General features: G+C 49.7%; 1 protein-coding gene across 2 annotated transcripts in view; it reads right to left on the bottom strand.

Moving 5' to 3' along the window:
• The window catches only part of CUX2 (cut like homeobox 2), a 258,612-nt gene extending 235,915 nt beyond the window's left edge, over window positions 1–22,697 (bottom strand). The window contains exon 1 of one of the 2 annotated variants that reach the window (XM_044244277.1): window positions 22,634–22,697. In XM_044244277.1, the coding sequence (XP_044100212.1) occupies window positions 22,634–22,696 (63 nt within the window). In that variant the 5' untranslated portion in view covers window position 22,697. The remainder of the gene's footprint in view (window positions 1–22,633) is intronic. The other variant, XM_044244278.1, reaches the window with a different exon arrangement.
• Between the last annotated feature and the right edge of the window lie 272 nt (window positions 22,698–22,969).

Raw genomic sequence — 22,969 nt, forward strand, 5'->3', positions numbered from 1 at the left:
ATATGCCAGTCCCCAGTTAAACACTTCAGGTAAGCTTACTCATCTAATACTAGTAATATTCTTGTGAGACAGCATACCCATTTCACAGACATGGAAACTGAGGCACAGATGGAATAGCACTGGCCAGAAGTCTCACTGAACCCCATCTCTCCAACTCTGGAGACAGGTTCTTGGCCACAAGGTCCTCCCTCCCTCATTGCCAACCAAGAACAGGGCCAAGAACATAAACCCAGGAACACAAATTTTTTTCATTACTGGTGTCTTTTCGAAGCAAGAAGAACCAAAAACCAACCTGGAGATGCCCAGGGACAAGGTCTGGCTGAGGGGAGAGTGATGTATTTGCTTCCTAATATATCAGGCTGGAAAAATACTTGTTCTACAGACAGCAAAATGCTGTGCAAAAGGCTCCTGCCAACGTTCAGTGAAGAGACCAGGAAACAGGCTCAGACATCCCTGACGGGAAACCAGGGAGACAGAGGAGCTAGAAGCACACCGGAGTGTTAACAGGGGCTGCATTCTCACCATCTTCCCCACCCCCCGCTTCTTTTCTGTATTTTTAAAGCCCTCCAATAATGTGGCAACACGGCTTTCATTAGACAAAATTAATTTTTTAAATCCCTTCTTTCCCTTCCAGTCATGGGATTCCATGCCTGTGCCTCCCTGCCCACGCTGCAACCCAAAATGCCTTCTTTGGTTCCTCCGGGTCCCCTAACAACTCAGTAAGAAGGCAGAGTAAAGGCAGCCATGGTGCCGTTGTGTGTCAGGATCCTGGGGATGGCAGGACTGGGAAAACGTGCCTCTCCTCCCTCCTCCGTGTGTATGTGTGTGTGTGTGTATGTGCATGAGGGTGTGAGCGCACGTGTGCATGTGGCTGAGGATGCCCGGAGCCTGTGGCTCACCAAGCAGAGTCTCCTTAAACAGAGCCTGGTGTCCACAGGGCCATGGCGGAGAAACTTCCTGGGGCCTCCCTGGGGAGGGGGCAGCAGGGCAGGCCGAAGGCCCCTGTATCCCAGTGCCAAGAAGTGGCAGGTGTCACCGTTCGCTTTCTTTTAAAACATCGAGCTCTTCTTGGAGGAAGATAACTGTGTCATTCCCCTTCATCTTTATCACTGGCACCCTGGCCATCCACAGGATTAAGCTGATAATAAGGAGGAAGCAGGGAGGAGGCAGCAAGCCTTCCTTCTCTTTGCATCTGAGCACCGCAGTCTTTCTTTGGCTCTCAGAGAAGCAGCCTTGTCTCGTCCTCTTCATGGAGGTCACTGGCTCCCAGAGACCTTTCTGGAGCTATGGGCTGGGATGGGCCAGGCGGGGCTGTGTCTGAGGCAAGTACAATTTGCTCCTCTTAGCCTCTCCAAACCAAATTAAACTGATGCTTCCCGTTGGGGTCCAGAAAGTTTAGAAGTGAGATCCATGTTCCCAAAACTTTCTGGGAGCAGCAGAACTGTGTTGTCAACACCATGCCTGTGCTGTGACAAGAGTCAACAACACAGACAAAAATACTATCCTCAGGGGTCTTGAAACAAAAAAGACAAGCCCAACAACCCAATGAACTATGATGCATTTGTAGGGGAGCCCCCCTAATCCTGCCAGGAGGTTCTGAAAAGCCTCCCAGATTAGAGATGTGAGAGACGCTTGCCTGGCAGAGTGGCAAGGGGACTAGCAGAATCAAAGGTCTGAGGTAAGAAAGCATAGAGCAGGGGTGCCTGGGTGGCTTAGTGGGTTAAGCCGCTGCCTTCGGCTCAGGTCATGATCTCAGGGTCCTGGGATCGAGCCCCACATCGGCTCTGTGCTCAGCAGGGAGCCTGCTTCCCTCTCTCTCTCTCTCTGCCTGCCTTTCTGCCTACTTGTGATCTATCTCTGTCAAATAAATAAATAAAATCTTTTAAAAAAAAAAGAAAGAAAGAAAAAGAAAACATAAAGCATCTGTGGGTCAAATAGCAATTTAAGTCTGCCTGGGGGAGCTGGGAACAAGGATATCTAGTAAGAGATAAGATGGCAGAGCAGACCAGGGTGGGAGAAGGTGATCACAACAGGCCTTGTAAAGCCAAGGTAAAAGCTCAGACTTCATCCCACAAGCAATAGGGAGCCATTGAAAGTTTTTAGCTGGAGGAGTAAGTGTGGTGATCTGATTTTGTTTTTTTATAAAGATCACTCAAGGTGGAGCCCAGGGTTTGTGACTCCGGATTTTAACCTCCGAATCAAGCAAGGGCATTGCCATGTAACCTAACATAAGTCACTACTACCTCCCTGTGATGATTTTGTGGGGCTCCTTCTACACAGAGTCCTATGACCTGCCAAAAAGACCACCTGAGTTGGGAATCTGAGGCCTACGGTTCACATCCCAGGCATCGCTCTCTGACCCTCGGTCTTGCCCATCTGAGAAATGGAGATAAGACTCCACCTGCCTCTTCAAGTTGTGAGGATTAAATGAGTTGGTACCTGTCAGGAGCTCAGCACAGTGTTGGTACTAGGAAAACAGTTGCTAAATAATCAATATTGAGATGATTCTTTTCACCAACTTAAAGCCCCCTTAAGCAGATGTGGGGACCCAGAGACCACAGGTCCTGTCTGGCATTTACAAATAAGTTTGATCCATGTGCCCAGAATTTAATTATTTTCCATTTCTTTTCTACATTTACATCTTAGAAGAATGTTCATAAAACCCAGGTTTCTGGCTTCTCTTGAAAATCATAACCATCTGCTTAAACCCACTGCTATGCTGCCCCTCGAGCACCCCCTGAAGGCGTGAGCCATGTCTTCTCCCCCAGCTCCAACTGTCAGACCAGCTGGGGGTTGACCCTGAAGTAGGGAGCTTCCTAGAGCTCAGGGCTGAAGATGCTAAATCTGGGTAGAGGAGAGTTGAGGGAGGGAGAGGCTACTTGGCAGAACCCACCCTCTGGCACAAATATCCCCTCCTTCTTATCCCCAGCAGCCCCTCCAACCACCTTCTCTCTGGTAACATCCCTTCCAAGTCATCCCTCCTTTACTCCAATATCCAAGGAGGTTTTGCCCTTAAAAAAAAAAAAACCCAGCTCCATGCTGTGGCCCTCAAGGCCCTGTGTGATCTGCCCTGGCCACCCTCTCCCATCTTTATCTCTTACCTCCCCACCTCTAGATACAGAAAGTTAAGGCTAGGGGGTGAGGGGAACCAGGAAAGTAAGAAGAGGTTGGAAGTAAGTTGCCATTTTGCAGATGGGGAAAGATGAAGCATAAATGAGGCCCTTCCTGGAAACAAAAAGGTCCAGGAATCAGCCTGGGGTCATACTCCCCTCACTGGGAGAGGCCAGCTCTCTCTAACTAGAACCCCGCTGACAGGGATCTCTGTCCTAATCAGGACGTTTGGGGGGGCATGGTCCTCTCTACCCACCACCCAATACGCTCAGTGTGGCTCTGCACATTTTTTCAGAGACCAAGCCCAATTCCAGAAATGGAAAAGTAACCCTCTGGACCCAGAAACCCTGCAAAGAGGGGCCTCCTCAGTTTATGAGCCAGCTCTCCAGTCAGCCAGCACGGCAGGTGCCATGATCTGCGAGGATGCAGTGACACATCCCCTTGGGCCTCACCCTCTCGGGAGCTCTCCTCCTTCTCTTGTACCTCCTGTTTGAGAATTGCTCTGTCTCTGTCTCTGTGTCTCTGTTCCTCTCCTATGTTCTCCCTTCCTCCCCAGCCAGGGAAATGAGGGTGGGGGGAACCTCCCAAGATCCCCAATTTAAAATAAAGTCAGATCTTTTTCTCTCCCCTTCCTCACTACCTAATAACCACACTTGTGTGAAGTTGATGCTCTACATAACGAAAAGAGAGGCCTCCTTGGAGAGGGTACAATCAGACAATTTTTAAGATCATGGAGCATTAGACCATTCCCAACTGGGTTTACTAATCAAACAGCCAAATCCTTCATAACCAGCCAATCCCTACAGGGCAATTAAATCCTTCCCCTTTAAAACACTTGCCACACTGTCTGGGGACAGAAAGAAAAATTTGCAAAATTCATTTGATAAATTAGCCAGGGAAAAGAAAGGAGTGAATCAAGCTTTGTTCTTTTCATTTTTTTTAATTATGGAATTCACAATGCCTGAATAATGTTTAATAAGAACTATGAAAATTCCTAACAGTATTACAACACAACACAAAAGAATTAACCTGGTTACCGTGAAAAATTGCATATTTAATTAAGAACAGAGAGTTCAAAACTATCCAGAGATTTCAAAAGTGCTGTTGCCTGAGGGGCCAAATTACATGCTTCCAGGGCTGCTAACGGAGTTAGCGCGTTCAGTCATTACCCAGGCGTTCCCATTAAGTGACTCTGGGCAGATGACATCAAATTCATTTCAAAAGCACCAGGAACTGAAGCATTCACTTGGGTAGTTTAAGGGAAAGCAACTATCCTGCTGGTACAAATCAGACCCCTTGTTGATAAAGGCAATAATTAAAGAATAATGTTAATTAGCTGCTTTTATTTGAAGAAAAGTACGGTAGTTGGAGCGCTTCCAGGCTGCTGAGGTGGGAGCCGCTCTTTCTGGAAGAATGGGAGTCTGCTGGTTGGAGTGGGGAGCTTGGGGGTCTACAGGAAGAGAGGGTGATGATGGAGGCTGAGGCAGGGAGCAAGAAAGATCCAGTTAAAGAGGACACTGGCCTGGCCTGCCTGATGCCTGAGTCCCCATCTTAGAATCAGCCTGGTCAGTCCAAGGTCTTCAGGGGGACAACCTGGCAAGTGAGAAAAGATGGTGCAGTCGCCGCCAGGCCCACTTCCATCCTGGTAGACTTGGGCCAACCCAGATCGCCCTGTTCGGTTCTTCCTGTCATGCCCAGTCCCCTCACATGGCCATATTTGTCACACCTACCCCCCCTCACACAACCTCCTGTCACACCTACTCCCTATTTGGCCATTTCCTGTCTCACCCACTCTTGTCATACAATCTCCCGTTTCTTCACGGTCTGTCACACTTGGCCCTGAATCACCATTACTGCTCTTACTGTAGCAGTTTCCCCCAAAGATGGCCACCACAATCTCTCTTATCACACATGCTCTTCTTGCCCTGTGACCTTGACATCTTTTCCATTGAGTGCCAGGGTCAACGCCTTTCCCTCTGGACCCAGGTGGTCCTTTTTAACTGCCTTGACCAGCAGAAAAAACGGAAGTGATGCTGTGCGACTTCCAAGGCTAGATCAGGAAAACACCTTTCCTCCCCCCCTTGCTCCCTTGGAACACTCACCCTTAGAGCCCAACCATCTTATTATGAGGAAACCCAAAGCGATGTGGAGAGGCCACACGCCAGTGTCCTGGCTGGGAGCTGAAGGCCCCAGCTGACAGCCAGCATCAACCACTAGATGTGTGACTTCTCAAGTTTCCCCCAAACTGAATCTTCCCAGCTGAAGTCCCAGATGCCACAGAGTACAGACAAGCTGATGCAGTCGGGCTCCGTCTTCATTCCTGACTTGCAGATTCTATGAGAAGAAACAGCTGTTTACCCCCACTAAGTTCTGGAGTGATTTGTTACGTAGCAATAAATGACTGATACGTTACCATAGACCTAAACAGTCACACATTTGAACAACTGTCTTCATCCTCAACATCTCCCCTTCCTTGCAGACTCACCGAAGAGACCCAGCATAAGAAACAGGTCGATGGATATGACGACCAGTGACAAAAACTTCAAAAGGAAACCATAATTAGCTTCTGCCTTCTGCCTCTTTAGTCAGCTCTCGACAGCCCTTGTGCTCTCCAAGCGCATGCTGTGTGGGGCAGGAAGGACGCAGCAAGCAGCAGGGTCTAGTGTGGAGGAGGGAGAACGGATGAAGCCCCACACGGCGGAGGACAAACTGAGGCCCCCGTGCCGCTGCATGGTCTGCGCAGGACCCATGGCTGGTTCACTGCAGAGCCAAGCTCAAGCTAGATCCACCTAACTCCCAGTGAAGTGGTTTGATTCTTATTAGCAAGGTGCTTAATTAGGGCAGCTCATCAATACGTCCCAGAGAAACAAATTACATTCTGGCCCCAGCCCACTCACTGTTGGCTGCTGGTCCAGCCCCAACCCACTAAAGGGGCCATCCCAGGCAGACACAAGGTAATGTGCACCGAAGGGGCTGCCGAGGCATCTAGGCAGCTCTGGGGGTTAGGGAGCTGAGGAGTGCCTCCCCCAGAGTGCCCCACAGTGGCAGCCAAGTGGGACGCCTGAGCTGGGCCTGGGTTTCTCTCGTCCCACTCTGGGGATACAGAAGGCCTCAGAAGACCTCATCTACCACAAGATGCCAAGATGCTCTGCTCTCCTCAGAAATAATTTCTTCCGGAGATGAATTTCACAAAGTAGGCCATGGGCCGTGGGACCAACCCCCTCATTCAGAGGCTGAGGAGGATGCCCTCTGAGGGATGGCACTGTCTCCGAGAGGCTTCCGGGCTGCTGGCCTGAGAGGCCCAGGGTCTAGCTACTCCTGGAAGTGAAGGGCAGGAAGTACCCTGGCTTCTTCCAGTGTCCCTGGCATGGTCACCAGCTCTGACCTTGGCCCTTGGGACCCTGCATCCCAGCTGCCTGTCAGTGCCCACTCCCAAGAATTCAGGCCCAGGCTCCTCCTGCCAGCCAGTGCTGCCCATCACGAACAAAACGCTGTCACATATGGAGGCAAACCTGCCCATACCCAACTATGCATAGTATCTGCTCTGAGTCTTCTCAGAAGTAACAAGAGGCAGGACAGCCTATGAACTCAGGCGCTGGAGTCAGAATGCCTGACTCTGCTGAGTAACTGGGCACATTGCTTAACCTTTCTATGCCTTAGCTTCCTCCTCTGCAAAATGGGAACCTTAATAGTAACTACATTGTAGGGTTGTTATGGTAATTAAGTCATTTAAATGAGGAAGTACTAAGAGTTGTGCCTGGCACATAGCCACCCATGGTAAGTGTCCATTAAGTTAAAAATAAATAAAATAAAAATTAATAATAATTTTAAAAACCTCACAGCTCCTCTCATTCCTGAATGGTCATGTAAACTCTGCCTATTCTCTGGAAGGGCTACAGTGAGGCCAGAAAAGCAGAATCACCTCCACACCATTCACAAAGATGGCCTGGCTGGTCCTGACATGCCTACAGGGGCCACACATGGAGCATCGATGGAATAATTGGGCTCAACCCCCGCTCACCTCACCACCTTTATCCAGCTCAACTAACTGCTGCCCTGCAGGAAACGCAGGCCCAGGGATGCCAGCTCTTCTGCTGAACAGAGGCCAGGAATGTGAGGTTTTAATAGGTGGCCTCTATTACGGCACAAGGCATAGCTGCCGCAGCTGTGATGCAGAGAAATGAGTTCACCATCTGATGGGGGAGACCAACAAGGAACCAGGGAATCACCTGGAAGCCCAGCAGGGGAGAGAGGATAGTGTTCCACCTAGCAGAAGAGCAGGAACAGCAAAGGGGAACAGTGTTCCAAGCAGAGGGAACAGCAAATGCAGAGGCTGGGAAGTGTGAAGAACACAGCAGTTTGGGGAGAGGGAGGATGAAAGTGTGCAGGGCGCAAGACAGAGAGCTGACGTTCGAGACTAATGGAAAAAGCTGGGAGATTTCTAAAAGCCAGAAACTCCTGGGGCAAAACCCCATCTCTACTGGGGAAAAGCAGATGTCTAGAAGCCTCTGAACCCTGAGCACCTGTGGTTTAGCATGTTGTTCTCACTCAAGAGGGTTATGTAGCCCTTGGATAGCTCCAGAGAAGTCACTTGGAAGGGGACCAGACCCTGGAAGAGAGTTCCTTCGTTATTTGCCTTTATGCCACAGCCTGAAATCATCTCTCTCACTGCCAAGGCAAGAGCTGACAGGGAGCAAGCAGGACACCAGATGACAGAACATTTATGGAGGGCCTCAAACATACCAGACTCCATGCTGGGCCTTTCCTTTGTGTTATCTCACTTCCTCCACACTATGACCCCAAGAGGGGTCACACTGTTATTGCTGCCACCATTTCACAGATAAGGAAACTGAGGCATGGAAAGGGGCAATCCTCTGGCTGTATCACACGGTGCTGAGAGGTGAGCCAGTCTGGCTGGCAGGGGCCCCACTCTGCCCCTGCACCAACCTGCCAACCAGGGTTTTTTCCCTTTAAGGGATCAAGTTGGGGCTGGGAGGGGCATGGCAGGAGCGGCAGCCAATTCTGAGGAGGCAGCACCCACCAGCTGGCCCCACATTACTCCGAGTAACCTCCACTGCAGGAGGATCAATACCTGGGGGGCCATGCTTAGCTTTGGGGAAATCATTAAATGTTACATCAAACTAGTCAAAAAATAGTTGCGTGGCAAGGAGATGTTGAAAGGAGCTTTTGCCCAAGAGCATGAGCACACAAATGTAAGCACATACACAATAAGGTGTATTTGTGGACATAGATACACACTGATACACCCATGAGCACACTCTCAGAGACACCTACATGCGGATGCAGACATATAGACACACACACTCAAAGACACACACTCACACGCACACATACAGAAACATGCTAAGATACATACACAAGGACACAGACACATACAAATGTGCAAAGACCCACACATGTACTCAAAGATATGCACATGTAAAGATGCAGTTGTACATGTCAATGCAGAAATATCAGTGCGCTATACTCACATCCGTCTCTATTCATCTGACTGATACTTTTTGTGAGTCTACTACATGCTCGCCCCTCTGCTGCCCAGTTCTGGAGACAAGCTGCTCCATGCCTTCATAGAGCCTAGAGTTCACACAAGGAGGAAGGCATAACTAATAATCCACAGGGCTATGTCTGATACCTGCCATGGTTAAGTACAATAGAAGGTTGGACTACCATCTCTGGGGGTGGGGTGTGGGAGGAGGGAAGTGCCCCAGGGAAATGACATTGAGTAGGTTCCCAGGGTGGAGGAGGAGTTAATGGGGAAAGGGGAGAGAGGGAAGACAGACAGGTATGTGGGAAGAGTGTCCCAAGCAGAGGGGAGCAGGTCATATACAAGGGGATGTGATGCACAGGAAAATGAAGGAAGACATGTCTGGAACATGGAAAGCACTGGGAATGTGACTCAAGATCAAGGTCAAGAACAGAGGACATACTAAATAAAAATTAAAACTTAAAAAAAAAGAACACACTAGAATTAAGCTAGTATAAATCTGAAGCTGATTCTGATGAGATATACACGGTAAACCCTTGAGCAACTGCTAAAAAAAAAATCTCAAGAGAATAGTTAAAAAATAATTTAAAAATTATTACGAAATTAAAGGTGCTACAAGAGAAAAAAATCACTCAAAGCAAAAAAAGGTAGAAAGGATGAATAGAAGAACAGAAAAGACAGGAGACATATAAAAAACAAAAAGCAAAATGGTAGACATGTCTAATTCTATCAATAATAATATTAAATGTGAGTGGATTAAAAATCCAATCAAAAAACAGATTTTTCAGACTGGATTAAAAAAAAAAAAAAAAAAAACAAGATCCAAGTATTTACTGCCTACAGGAGACACTTTAAATTCAGAGACACATTGAAAATCAAAGGATGAAAAATGATGTATCATGCAAACAGCATCATTAGAAAGTAGGAGTGGCTATACAGATATTAGACAAAATAGACTTTAAAACAACAAAAAATGTTACAAGAGATAAAGGGAGATTTATAATGACAAAAGGGGTCAATTTGTCAGGAAGATATAATAATTTAAAACATACATACACTAATTAAAGCACCAAAACACATGAAGCAAAATTGATGGAAATGAAGGGGAAAATAAATAATTCAACAATAATAGAAACTTAAATATCTCACTTTCAACAGCAGTTAGAACAACTAGCCAGAAGATCAACAAGAAGAGAGAAGACTTGTAATACTATAAACCAAAAATGGTGGGCAGGGTCAGCAGGGCTAAGCCTGTAAGGTTACATTGGGGCCTTTGCCCCAAAGGCAATGGGGAGCCGCTGTACGGTCTTAACAGGTTTTTAATAATTTCACTAAGCTGCCATGTGCCAAAAAAGAGTGGGAGTGGCCGGAGTGGGTACCGGGAAAGCAAACTAGAGACCAAAATCCAGGGGAGAAGTGATTGGGGCGTGATGGGTAGCTGGGTGGTTGAGTGGATGAATGCATAGATGGGTGCATTGGTTGATGTGGACAAACAGATGGATGGAAAGATGGAAGGATGGATGGATGGATGAAGGATGGATGGATGGATGGATGGATGGGGTCAGTAGGAAGAAAAAGTAGACAGGTGGATAGGTGGATGAACTGCTGAGTGGATGGATGAAAATGGGTGAGCGGGTTTATGAAGAGATGCAAGAATGTTGGATGGATGGTAGGCGGGTAATCACTCAGTCCCTGCTAGACTTAGAGTACGTGGGTGCTCACAGATTGGACAAAACTAGAGTGAGAAAAGTCCTCTTTATTCTGTATTCCAGACCATATCATCTATAATCCCCCATGAAGACATCTAACCCCTCTTCCGCCCAATAGCATCTCCATATAGGAAGCCTAAGACATGGATAGAGCACTCTCATATGGTCTGGGTCACCTCACCTGTTCATTGTCCTTCCTCATGAGCAACACTTGGGAAACACTAGGAACCAGATCCACAAGGCCAGGTGCAAAGAGCCCTTCTCAGACTATAACTCAAGCCCTGGCCCCCCTACACCAACTCTATTTCTGAGGAGGGGGACACAACACCCCTGGTCCACTGCATAGCTGCCACTTAGAGGTCTCCAAAACTCACACCAGCTGGCCACTTGCACAGGGGAAAGAGCACCTGCCACCTTGCTGGGAGGCATCAGGCATGTCCCATGCAACCCTCTCCCCTCTGCCACCACTGAATGGTGTTGATCTTCTAAACACTTGTGTGCCCAAAGCATCTCCATAGCTAAGGCCCTCTCTGGGCAGAGATAACGCATCAGTTTGTCACAGACACTCCTCTGTTTCCCAAACAGCCCTTCCCTAAGCCCTAGTGATCCTTATCAGGCTAAACCCAGTAGGAACCAAATATACCTTGGATCCAGGGAATGGACTCCCAGCCTGCACTGAGCGGCAAACAGAAAAGTGAGGGCAAATCTGTCCCCCAAGGGCCATTCCAGACGAAGCCATGGCCTTGAGTCTTAGCTTCCAGAAACCACAGTGACAGGGGAAAGCTCCACCAGGAAAAGAGAGAGCTTACGGAGCCAAATACAAAATGTAGAATATGGCTGGTATAGTCACAGAAATGCGGGCTGGACTTAGCTTCTAAAAGAAAAAAAAAAAAAAAATCTAAAAAACTTTTTTAATAAAGCCTACAAGTCTATACCCTTCCTTCTTTATCAACGACACAATTTATTGACCAGGGAGGCCATATTGACTAAATAAATCTTGATAATGACCAAGGCAGCAATCAATACCTGCTTATTATCAGCCCAGGCCGAGAATTCCATCTTGCGGAACGCAGGCCCGACGACAGGGCGCGCCACGCGGCTCTGCACTCCAGCGCGCAGGCTGGGGATGGATGGCCAAGTGGCCCTCATTTTCCAGGCCAGGAGAAGGGAATCCTTCTTGTGTTATTAATAAATCCCACACCCCAACCCCACCCATGCCTCTCTGGCTCGTGAACCTGGATTCATTGCCATGAATTGACAGTGGTAAGGTGTTTTAAGAGGTTTAAAAAAAAAAATAAAGGAAAAAAGACAAGCATAGTGACTATAGATGGGGAATGCCAGGTTGGTGGCAGGGGGCAGGACTGAGGGGATGGGCTCTGGGAGAGGTACCCTGGGTCAGGGGCAGATCAAGAGCTGGGACAGTGTGGCCAAAGACCCTGGAGCTGGATTTGAGTCCAGGCTCTGCTACTTCCTGGCAATGAGGCCTTGGACTGAGCCCTCTGTGCCTCAGTCTGCCCAGCTGTAAGATGGGACAGTAGTAGTTTTCCCTCCCTGGATTGTTGTGAAAATTAAATGAGATATTGTTCGTTAAGGGCTCTGACTACTGCCTAGCATGCAAAAAGGGTTCAACAGATACCTATTAAAGAACTGCCAGGATTCCCTTATGCTCCAAAGCTTGCAAAAGCCAAGCCTGGCCTCGCTAAGGATAGAAGCTCCAGACAGAGAGCGTCTGGAGGGGTCTGACCTCCTATTCAGTGCTTCTCCGCAAGGAGTTTTTCCACCTAGCTGCTGGCCAGTGAGGCCCACCAGGAGGTCCCACTGCCCCATACCCATGTTCAAACCCTTTCAGGGGTTGCTCTCAAGGCACCTGAAATTTGTATATGTTAATAAATATACTAATTAATAACAGTCACCACTTCAGAAAGGCTTACAGCATGCCCAGCCCTAAGCTAAGTGTCTGTATTGGGTTGTTTCTCTTTACTTCTTAGACCCTTAAAGAACTTCTCTCTCCAAACAATTATAAAGTAGGAGCTTTATGATGCCACACCCCCAGCACCTCGTACTGCTCCTAACACAGCATGCAATTAATGAATAAATGAACAAATGACCTGTCTCAACAACCCAGGGAAGCTCCATTCTAGACAGAGAAACTGAGGACCAGACATGGTCCTTTGGTCATGGAAGGGAAGCGGAGACTTCAATCCTGGGCCGATAAGGGAAACATCATGAACCAGGCACTGGGAGAGTAACATCTTCTAGGTTAAAACATTAACTGGCTGTTTTGTGTCCCCCATAACAGTTGTCCCATAGGCCACAAGGACCTGCTTTGAGCTGTCTGTGACTGAGGCCACCAAACCACTGCTAATGGTCCACAGCCTGCTGGCAATTAATTAATGGATTTATTAATTAGGATGGGAGCCGCCTCCCAGGCTGGAATTGGGGTCACCAGTTTCTAAAGCGAGACTGACGGAGCTAAAGATAAACCCTCATTCACTGCCGGCCTGAGGCCTGTGCTCAATTCCCAGGCGAGGAGTGGGCGACTTTCAAGATCCAGTGATGGGTGAAACAGCTGGGGTTCTAGGAGGGGCTGGTGCCCCCAGGGCCACTCCCCAAGGTAGAGTCAAGGCAGCTGCCCCACATCACCCTTCCTGTGGCATTCAACCACTCCATCATTCAAACACTGACTGAGAACTTATTATGTCCCTACCCTCCCCAGGGAGGAAAGCAGACAGTAAAGGAGCAAATAAATACACATTATCACATTAGATGAAGCAGGTGGGGTTAAGGAGATGGGAGAAGGCTATTTTGGAAACAGACGTTAGGGAGGACCCCTCTGAAAAGGTGATATTTAAGCTGAGGGCTCAGTGAAAGAGCTAGAACTACAGAAAACCCGGGAAGAGGGAAGAACAAGTGCAAAGGCTCTGCGGCTGGAATGGGCTTGACATGTTCACAGAACAGGGAGAGGTCAGAGGGGCTTGAACAGAGTGGGAGAGTAGCAGGAGATGAGAGGGACAGACAATGGCAGGACAACAGAGGGTAAGGGGGACCGAATCACGCAGGGCCTGTGGACCAAGCCAGAACAAGCAACCAGGAAGAGGCAATGCTCAGAGTGGCACCTCCCCAGGCTTCCAAGACACAGCAGGTACCTCGAGTGCGCGCCTCTTGTGCACTGGGTGCCTTAGGTAGACGTCCGAATCTCACTTCTTTCCTGCTGGAGACTGTGGTCCTCCAGGAAGCAGATGTAAAGCCAGGGCTAACAGGTAAAGAGATTTATCAGATCAATGCCTATGCCTGTGGGAAGGAGCCAGAAGGAAGAAGAGAGGGAAGGAAGGAAGAAGAGCCAGAAGAAAGATAGGAAGGAAGATTGGTTGGTTGGTGGTTGGTTGGTTGGTGGAAGTGTCCTAGATTGCTGAGGAGTCTGGAGCCAGCAGAGGAATCCTTGTGTCCCCGGAACAGGTCTGCGTTAGACCTGCATTCACTCCTTGACTGGGGCTGGATCTCTAAGAACAGCATCTGGGGCACCAACCAATCATGTTGCCTATGGTCAGGGATCTGCACGGTGCACTCTCACGGCGCTGCTGGAAAGTCACCGTTACCACACACATCTTATAGAAGGAAGCAAGTCTCAGGGGAAGTAACTTGCTCCGGGACACACAGCTAGGAAGGACCAGAGCTGGGATTTGAACCCTAGCTGCCCTGTGAATAATCACAAGATAGAAACAAGAGATGGGGGTCGGGAGGAGGCATTCTGCAACAGAGCAAAGAATTGGGCTGAATATCTAGTTAAAAAAATAAAAGCATTACCCAAAGCTTTTACAGTGTTTGCTTACATGGTGTCCAGTGACAGAGCACTCACTCTGAGCCACATGTGAGCTCAGCAACATCTTATTTCATTCTCCATCCTTACCCTCCAGTTGACCTATGACAAGCGTAAGGACGGGGCTGGGTCCACCGGCCTGCTCAGAACTTGCGTGCAGCCTGGCCTCGAGGCCTTCCCGCAGTTCCTCACACGCACTCATCTTCTGCCTACCTCACGGTCTTAGCACATGTTATTCCCTCACCGAGATGCTTTTCCCTGACCTCATCCTTGAGATCTCAGCTGAAGGGTCACTTCTCCCAGCAAGAATCTCAGGACCTCAGAATTTAATTCTAGCGCATGACTACATACCCGTCTGTCCCATGCATCCACCTTCCCCACTGTCTATGGGCTCAGTGAGAGCTGTCACTTTGCCTTCTTTGTTCCGTGACATCTCCAGTATATAATTGTTGGTTATAATATTCATGCTATTTATTGTTAATTATTGTTATTTATATAATTATTAGTTTTAATTCTTAATTATGCCACAAAGTGTAGGGTAGAGGATGACAGTAATGATTAACATTATATGGAACGTCTACATGCTGGGCACAGATATCACAGCATTTGCCATGTATCTACCCACTTAATCCTCACAACAATCCTTACGGAAGTGATGCTACTACTATCCCCATTTGACATATGAGAGAACCAAGGCTCAGAGAAGTTAAGTGACTTGCCCAATGTTACACAGCTGGTAAGTGGGAGAGCTGAGACTTGAGCCCAGGCCACCCGGTTCCAGAGCACCCACTATGTCTTTGGGAGGCGTAGGGTACCAGGCTGGATTCTGCAGCCCATGCCACACCCCCTCAGATTCCTGGACCCACCGGTGCTCATAACAGACAACAGGTACCCCAAATATGTGCTCTCAGCAGAGTGGCCTCAGAGTGGCTGCCCTGCCCGGGGAAATCTGCTCCCGACCGAGCCACCTTGGTGACCCCTGTGGTCTCCCTGCCCGCAGCACCCACGCTCCAAACAGGTGGCTGAACAAGTCAATCGACCATAATGGTTCCCGGGGAGCCATTCACCCTATCCAGTTTGAGCGACGGCGGCTCGGGAGAGTCTTAAGCACTGCTCGGCTCCGGGCGTCTCGGGCAGACGACCAGCTCGGGCCAAAGAGGCCAAAGGATTGATTTTTCTCTTTCTTTCTTTCTCTTTAATGACAAACGCACATCCTGGAATTGCTGTTTTCATTTGGCTGAACTGGAGGATGGCAGAGGCGGGGGTGGGGGGGTTAGTAAAGGAACTGTAAAGGAAGGAGGGGCAGCCACAGGCCCCCTCTGGGGGGTGCCTGAGCTGCTAAGAAGCAGAGACAGCAGGCTCTGTGCTCTCCTAATCCTGTATCTTCATGGAGCTGGTCAAGGGCCTTTCATTTTTTCTGGAGGTACAGCCTCTTCTGACACTAGGCACTTAGGAAAAGGCAGCCAGTGGCCTTAACATCTCACCTTCCTTGTGACCTGCCTCATGACCCCTACAGCTGGCCTGATCTATTGGAGACCAACCCAGGCCCTTGGCACTGGCTGTTCCCTCTTCTTGGCATGCCTCCCCAGGTCTTCACTCCCTGCCCAGTGTGGCCGGAGCTCTTCATTCGTAAGGGACCCTGGACATCCGGATTTCATAGATAACATCTCCTGGGTTGTAAATGCTGACAACTTACACGACAGTGTTTTTAAATATTGCACTAATTTAAACAGACACATCTGTGGACCATAAACAGCTCCTGGTCTGCAACCTCTGTGATCACAGCTCCCAAAATATAAGACATTACATACAATATTAGTAATGTATTAATCTAGTGAGTCCCCAATGGAGAAAGAAAGAAAACTTACCCAGAAATCTCTGAAAGAGCTTGCAAGTCCAGCAAGTTCTAGGAACTGCTGTTTATTTGGTTTTTCACCCTGTCTTACAAGCAAAATAACCACCGAAAATAAGCCGTTAGGCACTTGCAGAACGGTAGGTAACTGTGTGCCCAGTATGTGTTTAACACCTTTGTGTTCAAAGTGCTTTAATCTTCAACAACAATCTAGAAGGTGGAGACTATTAGTAGTCCCATTTAAAAACAAGGACAGCAAAGCTCAGAGAGGTTAACTGACCCATCCAATGTCACACAGCTAGTAGATGACACAGTGCCAGGATTAGAAGCCAGGCAGGGGCCCCTCACCATCCTGGCTCCTTGTACTTTCCTCTTGAGGTAAAGACTAAAGAACAAATTCCTGTAATTAGATTTGATCCACCTAATACTCTTAACTGGCAAGTGAAAAACTTCAGCCATGCCACAGCCTGTATGACAGCCATCCCATAAAACCAGAGGACCAGGATCAGCAAACTCTGGCCCACGGGGCAGATCTAGGCCTCTGCGTGTTTTTTGTTAAGTCTGATGGGAAGACAGCCATGCCTGTTCATTCTCACTGTGTACAACTATTTTCATGTTACAGTGGCAGAATGGAGAACTTACAGAAACCAAACGGCCCACAAAGCCTAAAGTATGTCATTATCTGTCTTTTCACAGAACATTTGCTACCTCTGAGGGCCATCTAGATGGTTTCCTAGAGTGTCTAGAGATGCCACACCAGGAGAAGATTCCTAGGTCAAAACCCTTGGGGAAACATTTTCCTTAGAGATACAGAAGCACATTTGCATATTAAAGAATACAAAAGGTTGTAGAAGCTTCTTTAGCTCTCTTTAGGCTGAGTGGTCTTAATATTTGGGCTGAGATTAAATGAAATGAAGGAGCCAGCCAGAGAAGGATCTGGGGGAAAAGAGCCTCACTTGGGTGGAGGGAATTCTAAGTCCAAAGGCCCTGAGGTAGGAAAGTGCTCAATGCCAATGAGGGACAAAAAGAAGGCCATTGTGACTGGAGCAGAGTGAGGAGGGGAGAGAGGCTGGAGATGAAGCCAGAGAGATAACATGGGGGCAGAGGATGTGGAGACTTGTAATCAGGGGAGAAGACTTGGGATGATCTACGTATAATGAGAATATTGTCCTGGTCCTACAAAACACTACAAGCCATTTCTGTGAATAGTTCATCAAGGCTTAGAAACCAAGAACTCCATCCTGAACATAATTTCTTGTCTCCAAAACTGCTTAGAAAGTCAAACCCTCCCACCCATCACCACACAGTGGGCCCCAAGGTCATTAGAAGACAATGCATTTAACTGTCACACAAAGTGTGTCAGCTTCCTTCACCTTTACAACAACCTGATATGGCAGACCAGATGGGTACAACTGGCCTATGTGATGGGTTAAGAAACAGGACATTTGGGATATTGGATGATTCATCCAGGAGTGCCAGAGGCTGCACAGACAAGAGCTCTTGGGGCATTTCCCCTCTGCCAACTACCTCCACCTTCCCTGACACCTGCAATATAAACCACGGTCATAAGTAAAGAGCACACCCCAATGAGAAAAATCAAACAGGAGAGTGTATCCTGAATTCCAAAACCAGGAACAAAGGCAAGCTACCACCTGAGTCCCCTTCCCACACTCAACCTCTGCCAGACTTGGCCTGTGAATTAGATAACTGGAAGCCACCAGAAATTGAGCCCTTTCAGGAACCAGTAGAGAAAACCAGTCTCTGGACAGCCATGTCCACCAATATAATATCCAGGACCAAAATCAGCACCAGGCAAGGTGTTCATGTTTACTATCCCATTCACCAGAAGAAAGGTTATAATGACACAAGTTCAAAGACAGAATCCTCTTTTTAACAGGAGAGAAGGGGGAGGAGAAGAGGAAGGAAGGAAGGAAGGAAGGAAAGAGAAACCACCACCACCACAACTAGAAAAGCTAAATAGCACCATGTTCATCTGAAATAACCCACCGAGAAGCTTATTTACTTCTTTAGGGTTGTCTGTGGTTTCGCAATTTTCTACAGTGAACCCAGGTATTTATAAAAGAAACTTCAAGATCTCCAATAGCAAAGGTGGTCAGAGATGAGACAGTGCTTGTTTTTCTTCTAGCAAAGACAGAGCCCATCTTGGGGAAGCAATTTCTGTCGAGATGAGAAATCAGAATTTTGGGATGCCCAGAAAAGACTGCTGGGTTCTTTAAATAAATTCTCTAACACCTGTTTCTAGCTCCTTCTGCAAAAAAAGGCCCAATGGGAGAGGAAGATAGAATGGGCTCCCCCACTGGTTGGATTTGTAAGGGTCCAGGGGGCCATCCAATTGTTTGGTCTTATTCACAGAGCTGCTATTAGAAATCTCCCTTCACCCCCTGTGCCCCCCACCTCTCCTCGTCCTCCTCCCTCGGACCCACCCACAGCCCTTGCCTAATGCCAACCTATCTCATGGCCCCCGGCTATGGCAAGCCCAGTCTGCTCATGCTCCCCACCCCGGCAGCAATTCTATTACTGCGAAGTTTCCAAAGTTAGGATTCCGCCAACAGGGCTGATAGCTTATTTACTGCTGTCATCTATAGAAAGAGGAATTTTGACACATTGTTAAATGATAGCACATTTAGATAAGTCAAGCTGTCAGAGGCTCTAATGGATGTCTAAACTCTCTGTGGCTGATATGTAAAATTTATGCACTTCAGAATATCATAAGGTTATAATATTTTAATCACATCCACGCTCTTTCTAAACTTTGAGCAGGCAAAAACATTCCATCAAGCACCATCTCCCATGTGCACCTTCCCAAACGTTCCTCTAAACTCCTTTTAAAAGCCTAGCCTCTCTTGCTTTCCCTGTTGCTCTTCCTCCCTGAACACCCAAACCCTAAGCAGAATTTGCCTCTCCCTCCAAAACTTGTCCTATCTGGTCCTTCCAGCCAAACTCTTTCCTCCTAAGAAACACAGATGTGAATTTGGAGTGGGAGACCTCATTTCGACTGGACACCGTCAACTCTCATCAGCTTGATTAGCTCTCTTAAAGGAAAAAAAGAAAAAAAACCAAAAAGATAGCACAGGAGACTGGACCTGGATCATCATTAAAAAAGTGGCAAAGTAAAGCAGAAAAAGAAAATCATAAAGGTATGAATCCGGTTACAATGATTATACACAGAAAAGCCATAAAAAAATACTGCGTTAGTAATGTTCACCATAAAGCAATCTTATAACCAAATGAAATATGCCTAGCATTATCTTTGGGATGGAATTTTATTTCTTGTCTCCGGGACTGCTAGCAGCAGAGGGAAAAAAAGGAGAAAAGAAAGGGGGAAGCAGTTTTGGGGGTCCTGGAATAGGGTATCACATGTCAGAGCATCTTTACCATCAGCCGTAAGTCATTAAGACTCGCTGACTGACTTCCATCCTAGGAAAACGGCCCTGCTGTGTTCAGAGACGGCACTGGAAGGAATAACTGGACTGCTTCCATATTTGAAAAAATATATACTTCCGGAGGGCTGTATGCTGGGCTGGTACAAGGTCACCTTTCTTGCCAGGATTGGGGTGGCGTCAGCAGCATGGTCTGGCCTGGGGACACAGGCCGCCTTTGCTGCCTCGGCCACTTTAACACTCGGCAACCAGGCTTCGAGAAACCACTGAACCTGAACAACCAAGAATTGAAGCCACACACCTCCTCACACTCACAGGCAGCTGGGCCGCGTGACGAGTGGGCTCAAAGCTGTCGGCCTGCACAGGGCCTGGGGTGGGGGCCCGCCTCTCCTACCGGGATCTCAGAACAAGCCAGCAGAAGTTTTCCTTTCTGGTTATCTCCCCTATAAGAGGAAAGTGGGAAGGGAAAAAAATGAAAATAAAAGTGTGGCGTAGGAGTCATTAGCATTATGCACAAGAGATGATCCCGGCAAAAGTGCTTAGGCTCATAATCCGTTTCCAACAAAAATGCCATCAGTGAGAATGCAGGTTGAAGCCGCAGGCCTGTCGGGCAGGGGAGCCACTGAACACTTCAGGCCGAGGGTGGGGACCGTGGCAGATGTGAAGGTCTCAATGTTTGCATGCAGCTAAGGCTGCCACGTTTATTTCTCTGCTCTCTAGAAGTGTGCAGCCTTTCAGACTCCCTCAGGGACACCCCCCCACACTTAATATCCATGTAAATGAGCTTACCCCCTTCCCTGAGAGCCTGCTCCTTTTGTGCCAGACACACCAGCCATTTTCTTAATAAACACCACCACCATCCTCCTGTGGGGGTGGGGGTGTTGGTCCCATTTCCCCTTCACCTGAACAAGACTCTCCACCCCTCCACCTTGATCATTTCCAGTTCAAATTTGCTTTTCTACCTCAGCATCTTCTAAAACCCTAACAAAGGGTTCCTAGATCAGTGGGAGTCCAAACGGAGTCCAAATGGAATCAAGATTTGGGTGACCTCAACAGCTCCACAAAAGACCCAGGAGCTGGAGAAGGAAGCGAGTGAGGTTCAAACCCCCTCCCCCCAGCTCAGAAATCGGCCCCCTGGGAGCCGCACCCACCCCTCAGCACCCAGCCCCAGCTCTAGCCACCCCTCCCAGCTGCAGCCGGAGCTCCCTGGATTGAAAACGAGTTATCTAATGAAAATTGTGTTAACTGACATTCTGGCCAACCGGGAGCAAATACCAGCGCTGTAAATCTCGACGCGGAAATTTTCTCCAGCCCAGAATAACAATAGGACCCTGCAAAGGGCTTTCGCCAGCCCTTCTGGTTCCTCTCCTCTTGTCTGCCACGTTCTTGTCATTCCTTATGTTACAGAACATCAATCATAAATAAAGACGCTGTCCCCCAGCCGTGCCCCGGTCTCATTTACAAACATTAGCAGGGAATACGATTACCATTGGCCTTCGTGCCAAGCCCAATGTGGCTGCCCAACTCCCTCTCTCCCTCTTTCTCTATTTCTCTCTCCCCCCCTCCCTCCCTCCCACACACACCCCCCACTCTTCCAGAAAGGCCACTTTAGCATCATTTAAACGGGCAAGCACAGCTCACAGCCTGGCCCGCCTCAGCTGGTCACCAAACTGTAGCCCCAACTCGAGAGAGGACCTGGAATTGCAAGGCACTTGCAGTTATTAACTGCATGCCTGAGTGCCCCGATTTTCTCTCCAGCTCAATGGCTGGGGGAGGGGACGAGTGGGGGGTTAGAAAAGAGGGGGCTGGGAAGTGGCTAGGAGGAGGAGGGTATAGGAACCACTTATCAGAAGAAACTTAAGATCTGCAGGCGGATTTTCAAAAAAGAAATAAGTGTGTCCCTTTTTATCTCCAGACTGATGCTCTCACTTCTTCTGCGAATGTCAAGGCCAAGGCAGGATGTTCTAATCGCCTGGTTCTCAGCAACACTTCCCCGCCCCTTGTTCCCACTGCATGCCGAGACTTTGCAAGACTCCAGGGTTTGGGAGGACTTGGCAGGAGCGTTCTGGGGCACCCCAGAAAGTACAGAGCCTAGAGCAGTACCCTCCGCGGGTGTTCTCTGAGATTCCACCTCCAGTCCCACCTCCTAGGGGATTAGCACAGAACACCCCCAAATCTAGGAGAGACATACAGACTTCCAGAGAAAGGTGGAGTGGAGAATAAAGCGCTGGTGTTTGGGAGGGAGTAGCCCTGGGGAAAGAGAGGGAAAGAGAAGAGAGAAAGAAGAAAAGAGGGGAGTGGCGGGAGGGAAAGCAGGAGGAAGAAGACTGCAGGGGAATCTCCCATTTAAAAGTTCCCATGGGCCCGAGAGCCGGGAGTCACCTGCTCTGCGCAGCTCCAGGCTCTCCATGGCCCCGGAGGCGGCAGCGCAAACTTGCGCGCGCCCCGGGCCCATCTCCACCGCCCGCCCCATTTGGACTTAAAAAGAGGGTGGAATGGGGGTAAAGGCAAGAAGCAAAGACGAACCCCGAGAACCCGGCCCGAGAAGAGGTCTGCCGGCGCACGCGGCTAGTCCGGTGATGGTGGCAGCTGCGGCAGGAGCGGCAGCAGCGACGGCCCTTGGGTGGCGGCGCGTCCGGGCTGCGCAGCCAGGCAGGCGGCGGCGGCCGAGGTGCCGGCGGCCGGCGGGGCGCGGAGCCGCCTCCACGCCAACCCCAGCAGCCTCCTCCTCCTCCCTTCTCCTTCTCCTCCTCCTCCTCCACCTCCCTACCCACCAGCTCCCTCCCTCCCTCGCCTAAGCCCCAGCCGGCCGCGGACAGGCACGCGGCGCGCTCCGCGGCCTCCCCGGGCGCCGCGAAGTTGGGAGGCGCGCAAAGTGCAGCGCAAGGGGGGCTGCCGGGGGTCCCGCCGGCAGCCCCCTGCCCGGGACCGCAGCCTCTGCTTTCCCCGTGCTTCGCTCGGCCGTTCTCCCGCCGGCTTGCTCCCCGGGCCAAGGGCTCACTAGCGCTTCTCCATGGTCGCGGCGGCTAATCGATGATTGAACCGAACAAAGAGCAGCGGCGAGATCAATTCCTAATACCTATCGATGGGCAGCGGGCAGCCGAGCCCCAGCGAGCCCCAGCAGCCGCCGCCCGCCGCCCCGGGGCGCCCGCCCACCCTCCCGGGGACCTCCCCAATGCGCCCAGGGCGCGCCCTAGGGCTCCCCACGGCCGCGCGGCCGGCGCTGCCCGCACTAACCTGGAGTCGCCGTAGATCAAATCGCTTCCAATATTGAAACATCGATCCCACATTGGCGGCCATCTTGGGGGCTATTCGAGACGCACACACACAAGAGTTTGGCTTTTCTCAATGGCTGCACTCAATATCCGGGCTGGACTCCCCCCAGCCCCGGGGCCGCCGCCGGCCGCCCGGGCCCTGAGCGCCGCCGCCCGGGGCCCCTTGGGCGTCCCCCGGCCTCCTTCCACTCGCTGCCCCTCGGCGCCGCCGCGCCGCCGCCGCCGCCGGGCCCGGGAGTCGTGCGCCCCCCCGACCCCCGGAGGGCGCGGGCGGAGCGCGCCGGGCGGGGAGCTCGGC

The sequence above is a fragment of the Neovison vison genome, chromosome 3 (genome assembly GCF_020171115.1).
Source record: "Neovison vison isolate M4711 chromosome 3, ASM_NN_V1, whole genome shotgun sequence".
NCBI classification, from domain to species: domain Eukaryota; kingdom Metazoa; phylum Chordata; class Mammalia; order Carnivora; family Mustelidae; genus Neogale; species Neogale vison.